At 40.4% G+C, this 19,878-nt stretch overlaps 1 protein-coding gene and 1 long non-coding RNA gene across 6 annotated transcripts in view; one reads left to right on the plus strand and one right to left on the minus strand.

The window, feature by feature from the left end:
* Positions 1–19,878, minus strand: part of PSD3 (pleckstrin and Sec7 domain containing 3) — a 588,043-nt gene that overhangs the window by 516,669 nt on the left and 51,496 nt on the right. The window contains exon 1 of one of the 5 annotated variants that reach the window (XM_049095085.1): positions 60–302. The exons of the other annotated variants lie outside the window; for them this stretch is intronic. Coding sequence (XP_048951042.1) covers positions 60–80 — 21 coding nt within the window. The 5' untranslated portion in view covers positions 81–302. Of the gene's footprint in view, positions 1–59; positions 303–19,878 lie in introns of those variants that run through there. 5 annotated transcript variants of the gene reach the window in all.
* LOC112664599 (uncharacterized) lies at positions 11,499–16,000 on the plus strand. Its single transcript, XR_003139848.3, has 3 exons — positions 11,499–11,638; positions 14,049–14,122; positions 15,800–16,000. It is a non-coding gene; the product is annotated as an uncharacterized LOC112664599 (long non-coding RNA).

Raw genomic sequence — 19,878 nt, forward strand, 5'->3', positions numbered from 1 at the left:
CCGCCGGCCCGCGAGCCCCGCGCCCCGCACGCCCCCCGCCCGCCGCCCCGGGGTCTCACCGCCGCGCGGCCGCCTTCCATCTTCCATCGCCCGCGCCGCCGCCGGGTCCGGGCCGGGGAGCCTCGGGGAGCCTCGGGGAGCCTCGGGCGGGCTGGCGGCGCGCTCTTTGTTGGGCTCCCGGGACGGCCGGGCGGGGGCGGCGGCGGCGGCGGTGCGCACCCTGGCGGAGGATGCCCAGGCCGAGGCCGTCCGTCCGCCCGCGCGCCCCGAGGCCCCCAGAGACGTCCGAGCGCCGGCGGGGGCGGGGGCGGGAAGGGGGCGGGAAGGGGGCGGGAAGGGGCGACTTCCTGGGGGTAGGAGGGGCGGCGCCCCGGGGAAGGGGGGAGGGGAGGGGCAGCCCCCGGGGGTGGGAGGGGAAGAGGCGGCGCCCGGGGGAAGGGGGAGGGGCAGCTGGGGGAGGGGGAGGGGGAGGGGGAGGGGAAGGGGCGGCCCCCGGGAGTGGGAGGGGCAAGGGGCGGCCCCCGGCCCTGAGCCCACGCGGGGTCCGGCGCGCTCGCCCTCGGGCGGCCTCCGCCGGGGGAGCCTGCCTGCCGCTTTGTCTCCTGGCCGGCAGTTTCCCCACCCTGAGGACAGTGAGAGGCGCTTTCCGGGATGTTTCCTCCCTGGAAGGGCGGGGAGGGATCCGGGAGGGGGAACCGCGCGCCTGCGCTCCCCGGGGCCGCGGCGGCGGGGGTGCCCCGGGGAGGCCCCTCGGGTGGGGGCCGAGCCGGCCGGCCCCCGGGAGCGGGGCTAGGTGGCTGCGGACGCCCCACCCGCCGCCGCCGCCGCCGCCGCCCCGCAGGCCCACCCCCAGGAGGGGCCCCGGGAGAGCCGCGCGCACGCCCACCGCAGGCCGGCCTCCCTTCCCCGTCCCTGCGACGGGGCACACCGGGCGTGCTGCAGGCCGGCTCTCTCGCGGGCCGCGCTTTCGATCCGAGCGCCAAAGTCCCGAGTCGCGTGCGGCACAGCGGGGCCGGGAAAGGCGCCCCCGTCTGGGGACGGGGAAGGGAGGTGTCGGGCCGAGCGCAAGCCCGGGGCTCAGCCCAGCTCCCGCCAGTCAGCCCGGAGCTGGACGTCCACGTGGCCAGCTGCGCGGTGCTTACGGTGCGTCTGTTACACCTTTGTGTCACGAGCACAGCCTTATCGCTAGAAGATACCAAAATAAAGGGAAGTGGCTAAAAAGGAGTTTTGACCTAGCATTAAATCTCCGCTTAGCTGGAAGTGTGCGGTAGGGAAGGGGGTGGGCGAGGCCCCCGGAGGACATCTCCTGTTCCCGCTCAATCTCCCTCTAGCGCACCCTTTTGAATCCAGCCCAAGAGGGCTGACCCGAGACCAGCTTTCTTGCATGTAATCCACATCTGGTTCACAGAAACACTCTACTGTCCCTGGCTTCACTAATTCTGCAAGTGCAGACTAGTCCCAACCACACAGCCGCCACAGCTCTCTGGCCCTGCCCTCAAACCGTGCTCAACTGGCTCCTGCGCTGGGTTTCCCGGGAAGCAGCAGTCTCCAATAGCTTTTTGGGACATGGGTTAGGCCACCATCCTCAGTATTTTCCAGGCACAGGGAACAATTTCAAATATCTACGAGGGGCCCCTTGAAGTCCTTTCCCTAGGCTTAAAATTAGAGAGTAGCACCTCCCACCTCCTCCTGATGGGAAGGAGAGCTAGGCTCCCACTCTTCTCATACTCTCACTTCTTTTTATAGATTTGATATGGGTGTAGGACCCAATATTATGGAAGAGGGTCTCAGGACCATTTCCTTAAAAATCTGCATATGGGGTAGAGGTTTGCCTCACATTCACTTTGATATCTATTGCATTGACACTTCAATAGAACCTAAGACAGAGCTTTATTCACCATCCTCTTACACTTCTTAGCTTGAAAGAGTCCTAGTATTTTATCTTCTCACTATAAATATGTGGGCACATATATATTTACATGGACACTGAAGTATGCACAGTATACATTGTACCAATGGATATAGACTTATATATAAGTCCCTTTCATTGTAGATTCATTGAAGGTGATGATTCTGAAAGCTTGGGCACCCTTGTGGACAGATATCACTGGAAACAATCCTACCTCTATCTGCATCTAGCCCAGTACACCACAACCACATTGTCCATGTTGAGACACTTCATATTACTTATTCCTCATACATATCCTGTCCAATTTGATAACTACTAGCCACATGTGCCCATTTAATTTAAATGAATTAAAATTAAATTAAAATTCAGTTTTTAGCCATATTTCAACTGTGGCTAGTGACTCCTATATTTAGACAATGCAGACAGAACATTGCCATCTTCAAAAGTTCTCCTGACCGTCCTGCCTCACACAGGGCTTGACACATAGGTGGCATTGAATAAATGACAAATGAAAGTTTGGTCCAAGAATACCATGTGATTGCACTAGTTTATTTTTATGAGAAGATAAAGTTTTTTTTTTTTGAAGATAAAGCTTTTTAGCGCAATACTGTGTACCAACTCAACCATTAAAAACAAAAACCAAATCTTTACATAGCTACAGCTGCCTTTCCATTTCACACTTGAAAACCTATCTTCACCAGAAAATGCTTCACCATCAGAATAATTGCGGAAAATATTTGGGAAAAAGTCCCTATTCTCCACCCCCCCCCCAAAAAAAAAAGACAAATCACTTTTTTTCTGAATCATTCAACAAATGAAAAGGAATTGTTTCAAAAGCAGTATTTGTATTGAAGGGGGAATCCATACAAAGTATTTCTTTGCTGAAATAAGCATTTCACTTCTAATATTTTTTACAGAGTAGAAGTGACCTATGGAAATTACCAGTGATGTGTGTGTTTGAATTGTAAAAGTAACCAGCCATTTCTCCAAGAATAAAGCATAACATAGTAACAGGCTGCTCTACAGTCTGTAATGAGAGGAGACAATGAAGATGACCCCAGGGGCCTCCAGAATACTGAACAAGAGTCAAGCAACAGATAGAGTCTCAGCTCACTCACTGTCTCACCATGGGATGGGAACTTCTAATCTTTAGGAGGCCCTCATTTCCTTTTCTATGACTGGGAAAGATTGGCCTTCCCACTTGAAAAAATTGCAGCATTTGGGGATTTAAAGGACTTTCGATTAAAAATATTCTTTATTTTCATTATCCTCAGTCTTTCTGGCAAGTCTTTAGTGACAATGGCAAATCCCATTGAATGCTCTGAATTGTGAATCCAACAAACTCCAAGCAGATAGCACTTTCCAGAGGATACAGACCACACCTTATTCATTCATTTATTTTTTGTCTCCAGCGGAGCATATTGCCTCGCAGAGAGGAGATGCTCAACAAATGTTCATTGAATGCATAAATGAATGAAAGAATTCTCTCTTCTTGTTTTAGGAAGGAGCAAGAAGTTTAAGAATCTCATTGACTCTGCAGAGAGTAATGTTGGTAAGCACTATCAACAAAGTAGGTAAGAGAACTTTGACTAGAACTCTCATCACAGAATACATGCATTATGAAGTCTTACATTTGAAATTTTCTGTAAATTTAAATGTTTCTGAAAGGAGAGAGATATACCAGTTTTCTATTTCCCATTATAGACTCTCATTCTAGACAAAACTGCTGAATTACTTGCAAGAAGTGACACATCCCTGAGGCTCAATTCTGACAGAGTGACTCTTTTTGAGTCACTTCACTTCTAAGATCTGTGAGACCAGCTATTTTGGTCTGTTGATTCAAATAAATCCCATCAGGAACCCTGGAAAAAAGGGTCTTTTCCCTCTGATATCAGCTATATTCAGGTACAATTTACAGACAGTAAAGTTCACCAATTTTAAGTATTATGATATTATGATTTATAAGAAATACTTATTCCATCTTTGTCCTCATTCCTGGCACAGGAAACCCTCAGAATTTCCTAAGTGACTAGAGCATTAAAATGTCTTTTGTTTTGGGGCACCTGGGTGGCTCAGTGGGTTAAGCATCTGCCTTTGGCTCAGGTCATGATCCCAGCATCCTAGGATCAAGCCCTACATTAGGCTCCCCGCAGATGAGAAGTCTGCTTCTCCTTCTGCTCCTCCTCTGCCCACTTGTGCTCTCTCTCTCTCTTGATCTTCTCAAATAAAAAAATAAAATCTTTTTTTCAAAAGTGTCTTTTGTTTTGTTAATGAGGTAACTTTTGGGCCTCACCTGAAGATGGGACTTGTTGCTTGTTGCCAGGAGAACCAACCATGTGACTATAGGGTCCCAACTCACTGACCTCTAGGAAGAGGAGAGGCGCTGAAGGTTGAATTGATGCCCAGAACTAATGGTTTAATCAATCGTTTCTGTGTAATAAAGCCTCCATAAAAAACAAAAAGCACAGGTTGGGAGAGAGTATAGGTTGGCAAATACTTGGATTCTGGGAGAGTGGCTCATTCAGAGAGGACATGGAGGCTTTGTGCCCTCTCCCCATACTTTCCCTTTGCATCTCTTCCATCTGGCTGTCACTGAGTTATATCCTCTAATAATAAACTGATAATCCAGTAAGTAAACTGTTTCTCCGAGTTATGTGAACTGCTCTAGCAAATTACCTGAACCTGAGGAGCGAGCTATGGGAACCTCTAATCTATAGCAGGTTGGTCAGAAGCCCAGGTGGCAACCTGGACTTGTGGTCTCTGAAGAAGAGGAGGTGGTCTTGCCATTAGTCCCTTAAGGACTGAGCCCTTAACCTATGGGATATGATGCTGTCTCCAGGTAGATAGTGTCAGAATTGAGTTGAATTGTAATATACCCAGCTGGTGTGGGAGAATCAAGAGTCACAAGCTCTACCCCTGAGCCAGCCAGGTACCTCTCATGCGTATTCTTATATGGATCTATAGTTTATTCCTCTATATTGTTCAGTAATGTTCCATTGCATGGATACATAATTTGTTTCTCTACCAGTTGATGGACAATTGTGTCCGGTTTTAGGCTTTTACAAAAAAAAAAAAAAGTATGCATATATATGTTCAAGTTTTATTGTGTATACATGTTCTTTCTTGGATAAATACCCAGATGTGGTATTGCTACTTTTATGGTTTATATATGTTTAACTTTATTTTTTTAGAATACCGAATATTTTTCCAAATTGACCATATTATTTTGCATTCCCATTTGCAAGGTGTGAGAGTCCAGTATTCTACATTGTTGCCAACATTTAGTATTATCCTTTTCTATTTTTTAATTTTGGCTTTTCATGTGTGTGGTTAGTAGTTTGACTAGCACTTATTTTTTTTTAATTTTATTTATTTATTCATAAGAGACAGACGGAGAGAGAGAGAGGCAGAGACACAGGCAGAGGGAGAAGCAGGCTCCATGCAGGGAGCCTGACGTGGGACTCGATCCCAGGTCTCCAGGATCAGGCCCTGGGCTGAAGGCGGCGCTGAGCCACCTGGGCTGCCCTGACTAGCATTGCTTAATGATGACTGGCACTAAGCATCCTTTTATGTGCTTATTTCCAATTTCTGTGTCTTCTTTCATAAGGTATCTGCTTAAAATGTCTTTTTTCTCTTATGATTTGTGTTTTTAGTGTACAAAGAAATCTTTGCCTAACATAATGTCACAAAGAGTTCCCCTATGTTTGCTTCTAGAAGTTTTATGGTTTTAAGTCTTATGTTTAGGGATGCCTAGGTGGCTCTGTTGGTTGTCTGCCTTTTGGCTCAGGTCATGATCCCAGGTCCTGAGACTGAGTCACACATGGGGCTCCCTGCTCAGTGAAGCCTGCTTCTCCCTCTGCCTGCCACCACTGCCGGCCCGCCCTCGTGCTCTCTCTCTTTTTATCTCTGACAAATAAATAAATGAATTTTATGCTTACATTATGACTTAATTTTTATATTATGGTATAAGTGAAATGTCTTCTCACATGGATATCCAGTCATTCTAATGTCATTCTTTAAAAGATTATCTTGAGATGGGGTAATATAAGTTTTTCAACTTTGTTCTTCCTTTTCAAAATTGTTTTGCCTCCTCTAGGTCTTTTGTATTTCCATATAAATTTGAAAGTCAGCTTGTTGATTTCTTTAAAAATGCCTTCTAGGATTTTGATTTGGATTGCACTGACTCCATAGGTCAATTTGGAGAGAATTGAAAATTTCAGCAGCACTTAGTCTTCTGAAACATGAACATGTCATATATATATATATATATATATATATATATATATATCCATTTACTTAGGATTCCTTTCATTTCTTTCATCAGTGTTATATAGTTTTCAGTGTATAGTATTTACACATATTATATTAAGTATATACCCATTGTCACATAATTTTTCATGATATGTAAATGTTATTATTTTCTTAATTATACTTTCAAATATTCTGCTACTAATACAGAAAAACAAATTTTATTTTTGTGTATTGATCTTGTGTCCTGTGACTTTCCTAAACTCACTTATTCTAACAGTTTTGAAATAAATTCCTTATAATGTTTAACATAGCTGATCATGTCATTTGTGAATGAAGATAATTTTACTTCTTTCTTTATTATACTGATCAGGAACTTTAGTATGATATTAAATCAAATTGGTAAGAATTCTTGCTTAGTTTCTGATCTTAGGGGGGAAGGCATTTGTCTTTCCCTAATAGGTATGATGTTAGCTACAAGTTTCTGGTAGATGATTTTCATCAGGTTGAGAAAGTTCCCTCCCATTCCCAGTTTGTTGAGAGGTTTTTCTTCTTTTTCTATCATGAATGGGTACTGAATTTTGTGAAATGCTTTTTTTTTTTTTTTTGCATCTATTGATATACTCATATGATTTTTCTTTTTTATCCTGTAATTTTGGTGAATTACAATGACTGATTTTCAAATGTTAAATCAACCCTACATTTGAGATAAACCTCATTTGATCACCATATATTATTGCATTAGTCTGCTAAAGCAGCCATAAAAGAATACTACAGTCTTTGTGGTTTAAACAACAAAAATATACTTTTTCACAGTTCTGAAGTCCAAGATTAAGGTGCCAGCTGGATTAGCTTCCAAAGAGACCTCACTTCTGGGCTTCTAGACAGCCACCTTCTTGCTATTCCTCACATAGTCTCTCCTTTGTGTGTCCACACTCCTGGGGTCTCTTTCTCTTATAAGGACACCAGTCTTATTGGATTAGGGTCCAACACTTAGGACCTCATTTAACCTTAATTATCTCCATAAAGTCCCTGTCTCCAAATACAGTCACATTGGGGTTAGGGCTTCAACATATGGTTTTTTGAGGGGACATTCAGTTCATAACAATTCAGTTCATAACAATTATACCTTGTATATGTTGCTGAATTCAACTTGCTAATTATTTTTACTATCATTGCAGTTATGCTCATGAAGGATATTGGTTTGACATCTCCATTCTTCTATCTTTCTGATTTGAATATCATGGTAACGCTGGCTTCATAAAAGAGTTGGGAAATATTTTCTTCTCTCCTGCTCTCTAGAAGAGTTAGTGTAGATTCAGTTTTGGTTCTTCCAGAAGTGTTTGGAAATTATAATTTACCTGCAATGCCATTTGAACTTGGAGTTTTCTTGGAGAAGGTTTTTAATTACAAATTAAATTTTTAAAAATATACATATATATGTATATATAATTGAATGTAATAATAACATATAAACTATATATGGATATCTATTTCAGGTTATCTAATTCTTAAGTGAGCTCCTAAAGAACTTGTCTATTTCATTTACACTGTCAAAATTAATTCAAAAAAATTTTTCATAGCATTTTTTTATTATCCTTTTAATGTCTCTATGATCTCTAGTCATGTTCTCACGTTCATTCTTGATATTGGTCATTTGTGTCTATTTTTTCCTTACCAGTTTAGCTACAGGCCTGTCAATTTTATTGATCTTCTCAAAGAATTAATTTTTTGTTACATTTATAGTCTATATTGTTTTTCTAGTTCCTATTTTATTGATTTCTATTTTTATTGTTTCTATGTCCATTTTACTTCTTACTTTGGATTTAATCAGCTTTTCTTTTTCTAGCTTCTTAAGGTTGCAGCTTAGAAAAATCTTTTTTTAAAGATTTTATTTATTGGGATGCCTGGTTGGTTCAGCAGTTTAGCCCCTGCCTTCAGCCCGGGGAGTGATCCTGGAGTCCTGGGATCGAGTTCTGCATCGGGCTCCCTGAGTGGAGCCTGCTTCTCCCTCTATGTGCCTCTCTCTGTGTGTCTCTCATGAATAAATAGATTTTAAAAATTTTAAAGATTTTATTTATTTGAGAGAGAGAAAGCACAAGTAGGAGAGTGGGGGAGAGGGAGAGGCAGACTCTCCACTAATCAGGGAGCCTGATGTGGGGCTCAGTCCCAGGACCCTGAGATCATGACCTGTGCTGAAGGCAGACACTTAACTGACTGAGCCACCCAGGTGCCCTACAGCTTAGAGAGATCTTGAATTTAAGCCAACGACGAAGAAAATAAGGCATGTTATAAGCAAGTGTAGACTGTAGGAAGGTTAAGAGGTGGGGCATCCAGGCAAAAATACGAAGCCAATATCTGACAGAGAATATCTCCAGATTCTGTAAATACTCCCCCAATACACATACACACACACACACACACACACACACACACACACTACAGAATAACACAATTTTCCCCAACTCAACATTTATCCTCTCCAGCCCCAAATCAACTTAATTTCTAAACTTTTACCACTCTTTCATTTCTGAATTACTCAAACAGGAGAAACTCAGCATGATCATTGCTACAGCCTCTGAGGATCATCCTAACTCTGGCCAAGAAATGTACCTGGATAAGCTGCTTTTCCCTTCAGGCTCCTCTTCTTCAACTCATTGCTAAATGTGGCTCCTTGCTAAGGAATAACTATGGCAGAAACAATCCCCTGTGTTTACTAGCCTGTTTTAATTTCCTCCTACACATGTTAGGAAGACTATATTTCCTAGCCCAAAGGTATCTAGATGGGGCCATTTTATTAGTTCTGGTCAATGAAATGTCAACAGAAGTAATATATGCCACTTCAAAGCTTGACACCCAAAAATCTTCCTTGTTCTCTTACGTGTTTATGAGGGAGTTGCCAGTGCCCAGAGCAACCAGAACATTCACCAGCATACATTCTGTGAAGTACATGAGAAATAAACTTCTATTGTGTTAAGCTACTGAAATTTACGGGTTTTTCTATTAAAGCAAGAACATTACTTACATTGATTAATACGTAGCCCCAGTACACATAATCAAGTACCAAATAATAAGCATACTACTTTGAAAGCTATAAGGGAATTCTGTTGTTGGAAGATATGAGAATCATGTATTCTGAAAGCAGTTACCAGTTTAGTCACATTTGCCATGCTACTTCTAGGAGTAAAATCACAGCGGGGAACAGGGTAGTGATATAACTAATTTAAACTCATGCTTTTATCTACCTTGTTGAACTGCTTTTTGTTGTTTGACACAATAAAGTCAAGAATAATCTGAAAAAGTACTAAACACATATGTAGGTGAAGGTATTCCCTCACTTCTCAACAAATGATCTAAAAGCTCTCCAATAAGGAGACTTAGGATGAAAATTCATTAACAAGTATGTTAGATTTATCATAGTGTAGATAAGTGCTACTTGTGAAGAAAGTGGGTGACATTCTGATGACAGGTTTGTTTCTGCATGTTAACTAAACGGGGGTAGAAAAATAAAACCATGAGTAAGAGATTCAATCAACTTTGTAGACAGAACTAAAAGGGACATTAGAGATTATTTAACTCAATTTCTTTATTTTACACATGCACTCTTGGTATAGGTTGCAAGGCAATTGTTCCAGTCAAGTCATCATCATAACATTTTACTATAAAAATTTAATAATTGGTTTCCTGCCTTGTTAATTTTCCCCATTCTCACTGGTGTGAGGTGGTATCTCATTGTGGTTTTGATTTGTATTTCCCTGATGGCAAGTTGGAGAGGATGCGGAGAAAAGGGAACCCTCTTACACTGTTGGTGGGAATGTTAACTGGTACAGCCACTCTGGAAAACTGTGTGGAGGTTCCTCAAAGAGTTAAAAATAGACCTGCCCTACGCCCCAGCAATTGCGATGTTGGGGATTTACCCCAAAGATACAGATGCAATGAAACGCCGGGACACCTGCATCCCGGTGTTTATAGCAGCAATGTCCACAACAGCCAAACTGTGGAAGGAGCCTTGGTGTCCATCGAAAGATGAATGGATAAAGAAGATGTGGTTTATGTATACAATGGAATATTACTCAGCCATTAGAAACAACAAATACCCACCATTTGCTTCGACATGGATAGAACTGGAGGGTATTATGCTGAGTGAAATAAGTCAGTCGGAGAAGGACAAACATTATATGGTCTCATTCATTTGGGAAATATAAGTAATAGTGAAAGGGAATAGAAGGGAAGGGAGAAGAAATGGGTAGGAAATATCAGAAAGGGAGACAGAACATGAAGACTCCTAACTCTGGGAAACAAACTAGGGGTGGTGGAAGGGGAGGAGGGCGAGGGGTGGGGGTGAATGGGTGATGAGCACTGAGGGGGACACTTGACGGGATGAGCACTGGGTGTTATTCTGTATGTTGGCAAATTGAACACCAATAAAAATAAATTTATTATTTAAAAAATTTAATAATTGGATATATCCAATGATCTACTCTATTTTAGAGAAATGATCACTTTTTGAGGGGAGTCCCTATTGCCACTCCCCATGACTTGGGAATGGGATTCTCAGGCCACTGGACACTTGGAAGGAGGGGACCAATGGAGGATGCCAACCTGAAGCCAATGAGTCATGTATCCTGATCATTTTATTCCAATTACCATCTTCATTTGTCAAATGAATTACAAATAAAAATTCTTTTACCTTATAGAAAAGACATTAAGATTTGTGGAGCAATTTCTATGTTTTAAAAATCAACATTTTATCATCTTACACTACCCCCAAAACACACACACACACACACACACACACACACACACAACCCATATGAGTGATAGTTTATCATCTGTTGTGTTACATGTTAAATATAATATTTAGGGACAAATTGAAAGCCGAGTTGACTTATTTTATAATTTAAGTTATAAATTTGCTGTGGAATTTTTTCAGGTAGGAAAATATTTTCAAAGAAAGTGTTAGTAGTTTTGTAGTTGATGGATGTTCAACATAATGTCAGAGTGTAGAACTTGCCTCTCATTTTGTTCTGAATATAAGTTGAATAAGCCCACATTTTAGCTACATAAATTCTGAAACTATAAACATCAAAAAGGAGGGCTATTTTAATGCTCTAAAATTTGTCATTTGGTAAAAATGCCACATAGATGTCTCACACACACGCACCGAACAACAGGGATTTATCTTCAAATCCATTTTGTTCCGAAAAATGACTTTTTAGTTATTCTTGAATATGAGATTTTCTCCTTTAATTTTTTTCTCATCTGTGGTTTACTAAGGAAAGTGCCCATACCGGATAGACTAGTTTATATTGCCTACCCAGTAATAGTGCTTCTAGTAAATGATTAATTCTACAATGGCTGTCTGTAAAAGGACATTTTTTTCTCTTACTATCTATTTTGGCCTTCAAACTTTAATTTTTATTTTCTCTGAAGAATAATTTTTGCTGCATTTGAAGGATCTGTGTAGATGTAGGCTTGAAGGTAAAAGAACAGATTTTAAACCTCCTTTCTTTCTCTGCTTTGTGCTCTTCTTTTTCTTCTGTTTCCATTCTCTTCCTGTACTGTTTATATTGAGCCTTTTACCCTTGCCTTAGTTACCTCTCCAGGATTCACTTTCTCATTTCCTTTGCCCTTGGCTCTGTCTCAGCCTCTCTTGAAGGCTCTTAGTCAGTTCACTGTTCCCTTTTGTCATAGTAACAGCCATACTCCTAGGAGTAGCAGTCTCAGGAGTGGCTGGGACCAACCCAACATCATGTCCCACAAACAAGTCCCGAATGTTGTGGATTTCAGCAGCTCTGTGCAACTAGACCAGAGTTGTCACCATGCAGTACTGTTTAGAAAGAAGGAAAGAAAAATGGGGAAAAGGATGAGAAAGAAGCTCCTACTGTTTAAAACCTAGATCAGTTCCCTGCTTGCTCACTGACAGAAGAGTCAAACGACAAGGTAGAGGTTGATATAAATATTTAGGGAAATGTGATTATGACATCAAACATTCTGGATGTTAAGGGAAGTAATTTGTAATTTTAAATACAGTGAGCCACAGACTTAGGGAAACCAGTTGGAAAAAAATCTCCACTTAAAATGACCTAAGGGGTGTTAGAGGAAAACCTAGTAGAGACTAGATTGTCAAAACAAGTGGATTTTTCCCCCCAGAATTATGGCTATTTCAGAGCAAAAGTCTGAAAGAGAAAAGTTTGCTCCATATAATTAGTATCATTTAACCAATAATACCATATCACCAATGTAGTCAGTCTCCCAAGCATTACATTATAGAAAGAATCCAGTGTAGAAAAGGCTGAAAGATAAAAGAAGTCTTTCCACCTTCCCTTTCCAAAAAATCATATGGACCCAGGAATCACCTATTTCAATCTCACCCTCAAGTGGAAAGCCCTTCTACAATATTTTTAACAGGTGACATTACTTCTGGTGACAGAGAAGTAAGTCATTGCCTCACAAAGCAACCCATTCCTTTTTTTAACAACCTTCCACTAATGAAGTGCTGACACTCATGCACTCTTCACTGTATACAAGGCATAGGCCTGAGTGCATTCTCAGTGCTTTAATTTAATCCCCACATGAACCTGAGCAGCAGGTCTGTGGCTTAGAGTAGGTAGCCTGACTTATGGAAGGGACAGAGTCTGGATTTAGGCCCATCTGACTCCAGAGTGTTTGCCGTAACCATAATGCCATGATGTCTTAGATCATATTTCCCCGGAGTTTCCACCGTGCACCTTGGTCTGGATCCTAGAGGACAAACCATCAGTCCAATTTGTCTTTCCCTCCAATAACCCTTCAGACACTTGAAGATGGTGACTGGGTCATCTTCCCATCCTTCCCCTTAACTCTTCTCTTCACTGTTAATTTAACAGCAGATTTTTTTTCAGCCTCTGTCATTCTGATGACCCTCTTCTCAGGATGGGTACCCAGGAAGAAACATAATAGATAAGATACAGAGTAATAATTATAGATGAAATTTTCATTTTTAGCTATCCAATTCAGTAACAGAAATTTTTTTTTGAGTAACAAAAATTACTAAATTACATATTTTTTGAGTAACAAAAAATTATCTTTATAAATATCTGCTATTGCATGTACTTATGTGTACTTGCAAATCTTTTCATTAGTAACATTATAACATAATTGCCATTCTAAACATATTATAGTGCTACATAATGATGATTTATTGCCCATACTGAATTATGTTTCAGGAGCTAAGAACAGATTTGATGGAGGCAACTATTTCTGTGTATCTTTATTTGCTACCATGGCAACTAATTAAAATAGGTTTGTTTAATTAATTAGTTATTGGTGAAACACTATGAAGATGAAAACTGGTATTAATAGGTGCACAGTGTTTAGTATTGATGCTAGTGTTATCATCATAAATGGTAAAGTGTTCATGGCCAGAATAGATCAGTTCATTTTTTCATTAACAGTCATAATTTCATTGTTGAATTAGGAAGTTTTTTTTTTAAACTTCTTTTCATTTCTTTTCTTTTTTTAAACAAATTAGTTTCTCTTTTATACTTCTCTTGTCCAAATCTTAACTAAAGTTTCCTGATGAAAAAGGAATATCTTCTGATGGTGAATATAGTGTTCAAATACCACTGCTGGGCCTTTTAGCTTCCTAAAGCTGAACAAAGGATATGGAGATTGCCAGGTGTATAAAGCTGGAAGAATTACCACAACATCTCCCCAGAACTATTTCCAGAAATGGCGCAAGTGGTTGTTTGTGGGGGAGGTTTACGTTCCCCCAAATCTTGTTAACCTCCCCTAAATACTACCAATGCTTATGCAATTAAGGTAAAAACAGCCACTTGCCAAGAAGATGCAGCTCCATGACAGCCTGCAGCCTTCCCCTTCTAATAGATTGGCCCCAATTCTGTCCTAGGTTAAAATTCTAGAGCTGCCACTTCCTATCTGCCTCCTGCCGTGACCTCTTGAGTCTCCAGGGAGATCTTAAAGGTGAGCTACTATCATGGAACTTAAAAGTGGGAAGACCTACCAGAGGCCTTTTAACCAGCTCTCTGAATTCTAATAGATAAGGTAATTTACAAATGAGGAAACAGAAAATTCAGATTAGATGAACTCAGAGCTTGTTGGGCTGGGTTGGGTTGGACTGCATCTAGACTAGACTGTAGTAGCATTACGTGGCTGGGGTTGGAAATCTCACCACAGATAGCCCAAAAATACCTTTAGCTTTCTTAGCTTAGACCAGATCCATGTACTTCTGGCTAGGTCCATTTAAATGGGCTAAATGGACTATCTTATTGCCCGTACTTGAAATGCTTAGGCCTGGGCTCCTCTTTAGATGATACCTCACCCCATCATCCACCTCGAGTTAGAACAAGCCAGGGGTATGAAGAAGGATGAATTTGCCTTCAATATTTCCCTTCCTTTGATGCCCTGTGCTTCTGTTTCACAACTCTCTAGAACTAACCCTTTTAGCAATATCTTATGCTCTTTAACATCCTCTGTGCTCCAACCTTTCCTACTGCACATTAGAATTTACCTGTCCTTGAGGTCATTCTATATTACTAACAAAGGAATGTTATAGACAAGTCACTACCAGTGTCTTCAATCCCAGGTTATATATTTGTTTGAAAGAATTCTTCTGTCGGAGTGCTTGGGTGGCTCAGTCAGTTTGAGTATAGCATTCTTTGTTTCAGCTCAGGTCAGGATCTCAGCGTCCCAAGACTGAACCTTGCTTCTGGCTCCCTGCTCATTGGGAAGTCTGCTTGAGATTCTCCCTCTCCCTCTGACCCTCTCATTATGTGCTCTCTCTCTCTCTCTCTCTCTCTAAAATAGTCTTCTTTAAAAAGAAAAGAAAAAGAATCCTCTGTCCCTTAAATCTAAGGAGTGATAGGTGTGCCTAGGTGATCTCACTCAGTTAGGCATCTTCCTTTGGCCCAGGGTCCCAGGATGGAGCCCTGCATCAGGCTTTCTGCACAGCAGGGAGTCTGCTTCTCCCTCTGCTCCTCCCCTCATTGTGTGTGTGCTCTCTCTCTCTCTCTCAAACAAAGTCTTAAAAAATAAATAAATAAACCTAAGGAGTGGTTGAATGTAACCATTTCAAGGCCCATGGCAAATCAGTGGGAGAACTTTACATGCTGAAGAATCTAACCTGAGGAAGAAAGGTCTGGCTTGCAATATATCAAATGGGATGCTGTTCAAATACAGCTTATATGAAACTGCCTGCTAAAGACATTGTAGAGAGAATTCAGAGGAGATTGGGTCAGATGGCCTTTCAGATGACTTCCAACCTAAAATTCTGAAAAGACTGTGTTAAATCAATAGCCACTTGATTCAATGTTGATCAATGGCAACCTGGAGAGTCTTTCTCACAGCATGTTGTGGAAATCTATTCTTAGCTCTTTGCAGTGCTTATCAAATTTATCAAGCTTATCACTTCTAGTGTTGGAATTATTAGCCAGCATGTGACATTATAAGAAACAAGGACTCAAAAGCTCTCAACAAGCTGGGACATGGACTGATCTATCAAGGTGACTTTGGAATACATCTTTCTTTATAAAAATATCCATATTTCTTCTCATTCTTATAATCTGTTTTGTGTTCTTATTTCAGAATTTCAGAAACTAAGCACTGTTCCTAAGTTTGTGATCCTTTTTCCTTTCTTTACAGGATTTTTCACTCAAAAGCAAACTTCCTATGGGACACCTGGGTGGCTCATTGGTTGAACGTCTGCCTTTGGCTTAGGTCATGATCCTGGGGTCCTGGGATGGAGTTCTACATTGGGCTCCCTGCAGGGAGCCTGCTTCTCCCTCTGCCTGTGTCTCTGCTTCTGTGTCTCTCATGAATAAATAAATAAAATCTATTTTTTAAAAAAAGCAGTCTTCCCTTGACCCTATTAATTTCCAAAAATTTATCTCTCTCCTTCCTTGATATTCTAAACTTTTACCAAAAGAAATAATAACTAAATTTTTTTAGGCAGTTACTATGTGTCAAGTATTGGGGTAAACTATTTAAATGAATTATTTCATTTATTTCTCATAATACTTAATGTGATAGATATTAATTTTATTCCTGTTTAATATATGAGGCAATAAGGCATAAAGACATTAAAAATCTTGCCCAAGGGCATACAGTAAATGCTGAAGTCTAGATTTAAATCCAAGCACTTTAATTCCAGAACTCTTAACCATTAAGCCCCTCATCCTTAGTCTCTCAATCCTGAGCAATTTGACTTTTTATCCCACATTGTTGAAACTGCATCTCCTTCTGCCCAGTACTTACCCTACTTGACCTTTCCTATATTGATTTTCTTTCTTCTTTGACTCTGAGACCACATGGATCTTTTTCTTTGCAAATTGCTTCCATAAGTAAAGATTCTGATCTTTACTTTTTTTCCACCTCTCTTCTTTCCCTGTTCTTTTTCTTCTGTTACTCTACTCTTGGCAATGTCATCCTTTCCCACAGCTGCAATTACAAAGTCAATGCAAGTATCTGAGCTCATTTCTGAGTTTCAGTTTTTACATCTATGGTATATGACATATTAGTCTAAGTGTTCCAGTAACACTTCAAACTCAGCATATCCAAAGTTGAACTTATCATGTTTCCTTTGCCGTTTTAGCTATACCACCAACTTCATCTCTTCCTGCTGACTTAAATGAGATGGTGTGGTGTTGTGGAAAAAACACAGATTGGGGAAATTTATACACATCTTTCATTCCACATAAATTCAGTCTTAAAATGGAAAGGAAAGTTTTCTGATAACAAATATATTCATTTCATCAACATATATAGAATATCTACTTGTGGCACGTAGTGAAGAATGAAAGAGACAAAGTCCCTAACTCATGGAGTACAATAGGGAGGCTGACAATAAACATCCACACAAATAAACACGTATAGAATTGTTAAGTCATTATATTGTACATCTGAAACTACTATAACAGTGTGTTAATTAAAATTGAATATAAAAAATAATATAAAGGAATAATAAAACTATGAAGAAAAATAAAGCAGATCAAGCATTTATGAGTGATGTGAGGGGACCTATTTTAGTTAGGCTGATCTGAGGAGATGCTATTTGAGCATTGATCTGACTAAATGAGGAAATGTGCCATACACAGATGCATGGATAAAGCTCAGCAGGCACAGGGAGCAGCATGCAAATATCATGAAATGGGAACAGCAAAAAGACCCATGTGGTCAGTGCAGAACACTTAAGAAGGTGAGGGGCAGGAGACTTAGGCAGGAAGCCAGGCCATTGGACCCTAAGGCCATAGTAAGAATTCAGATTTAGATTTAAAGCATGGTGGGAATACCTTAGAAAACTTTAAGCCTGAGAATAGCTCGACCTGATTACATTTTTAACTGTTCATTTGCTGCAGTATGAAGAATAGATCATGGAGGTTGGGGCAGGACAAGAAAGATAGCAGAAAAGACCTGCTAAGACTCAGTGGGTTAGGTAAGAAATTATGGTGGCTTAGACCAGAATATCAATGCAAATGATGAGTTTGTTGAATAAGCTACTTGTGAAGTACTATGTCTCTTATTGGAAGTATCCAGGCAAAAGGGAGGGGAGTAGTTAGGGATGCTGTCTGTGAGTTGTGCTTGGACCACATAGTATGTAAGATTTCTTTAACTTCAACATTTTACATACTGTGACTTGATCCCATTTTATGTAGAACCTACCTTATTTACGTTTGTATGGCCCCCTACATCCTGTGAGTCAGAAGCCAAATGGGAACGGCATTATCTCAGAGAAGGCTCTTCTGAGTTGGTCTAGCTAATTATCCTATCCTATCTTTAGCAGCTCATACGACCCTAGCATGGTAACACTGCCAAAGTGAATGGGCCCCATTTTATGACACTCATTTTATGTTATGTTATTTTATTTTTTAAAAAAGATTTTATTGGGCAGCCCCGGTGGCGCAGCGGTGAAGCTGCCTGAAGCCCGGGGTGTGATCCTGGAGACCCGGGATCGAGTCCCGCATCGGGCTCCCTGCATGGAGCCTGCTTCTCCCTCTTCCTCTGCCTGTGTCTCTGCCTCTCTCTCTCTCTCTCTGTGTCTCTCATGAATAAATAAATAAAATTCTTTACAAAAAATAAAAAAATAAAAAAGATTTTATTTATTTATTTATTTATTATTTATTTATTTATTTATTTGAGACACAGAGGGAGGCAGAGACATAGGCTCCCCTGAGGGGAGGCTGCTGTGGGACTCGTTCCTGGGACCCCAGGATCACACCCTGAGCAGAAAGCAGATGCTCAACCACTGAACCACCCAGGTGTACCTTATTTTATTTTTAAAAAATTTATTTATTTGAGAGACAGTGAGTACACTCATGAGTGGGGAGAAAGGTAGAGGAGGAGGGTGAAGGAGAGGGAGAGAGAATCTGAAGCAGACTCTGGGCTGAGTGCAGAGCCTGATGCAGGGCTGGGGGCTCCATCTCAGGACTAGGAGATCATGAACTGAGCTGAGACAAAGAATCAGTTGCTTAACCAACTTAGTCACTCAGGCACCCTGACACTTTTTAATTATGTCCCCTGAGCCTTAAATTCATGGTAAAAAAGGTATAAGTTTGTGAGGACTAAATGAGAAAATATATATGAAAACCATAAACTATAAAGTCATATACAAATCTAAGTTACTATTGTTTATTTAAGTAAAATTCAATACAAAAGGTGCGACCAAATATTTTCTCTGTCACCTTGTAACTGCTAGAAATGCTGTACCTCTTGAACTTTCCTGAGCTGTACATAAAGATAGCTAAAAGCTGTAAGTCAATATGTATCAGATAAACACACTGGACTATATGCCCAGACAGCTTTTAAATAGATAAGACAACAGTAAGGATGTGTCCCAACATGCTCTGAACAACCAGGATTTCTCTCTGTTGATCTTGTCAGCAAAAATATTCTGATTGATCTTTTCTCATTAAAAAGAGACCAAAAATCTTATTTGCTAATAATATTTTAAAATATGTGCTTTTATAGAGTTAAGTGAGTGAACATATTTGAGAAATGGAGACAAGAAAAAGAGACAATCAAAATGCATTTTGTTGTAAATTCTCTTTTGGATTCTTACCTTGTACATTTTCATAACTTAGAGTTCTACATGAATTCTATCATCAAACTTTAAGGGAAAAAGAAAATTTCTCTTTTCATTAAAATTGTCTTATTTTATGTGTATGTGTTTATATGGGAACAAAACATAACTGATTAGAAACAGCTGGATGAACATGTGGTTTTTAAAACTTATATAACAAAGGAGAAGAAAAAGATTCAGATTCCCACATTACACCTAACATATGGTATTTCATCCCTGTGGGCTCTTTTTTTTTTTAGGGATATCAGATTCCAAAGTGATTTTACAGGTGACCGAGCTTCTAGAATTACATTCTGCAAAATGATTTCCCTTCCATATGCTTAATGAACTGTGGGATGAGGGTCCTATGTAAGTCCTCAACATGTTTCCACGGAAAACTGGCACATATTTAGAAGAAATATATCAGGCATGATACATCTAGTTCTATAATACATAAAGTTAAAAAAAATCATATGTAACAGCTGAATGTTAGTGATTGAAATACCAGAAACTTTTATTCTGCGCCAGCAAAGTAGGCAGTCTATGAAATTGACCAGGTCTAAACACCAATAGAATTTCTGCAGTTTTCTTTAGAAAAAAAATCGAGGATATAAACAAAAACCATGCATGAAAGTGCTTTTTTAACGGGTCACTGAAACTTAAAATA

The sequence above is a fragment of the Canis lupus genome, chromosome 16 (assembly GCF_003254725.2).
Source record: "Canis lupus dingo isolate Sandy chromosome 16, ASM325472v2, whole genome shotgun sequence".
Classification (NCBI taxonomy): Eukaryota; Metazoa; Chordata; class Mammalia; order Carnivora; family Canidae; genus Canis; species Canis lupus.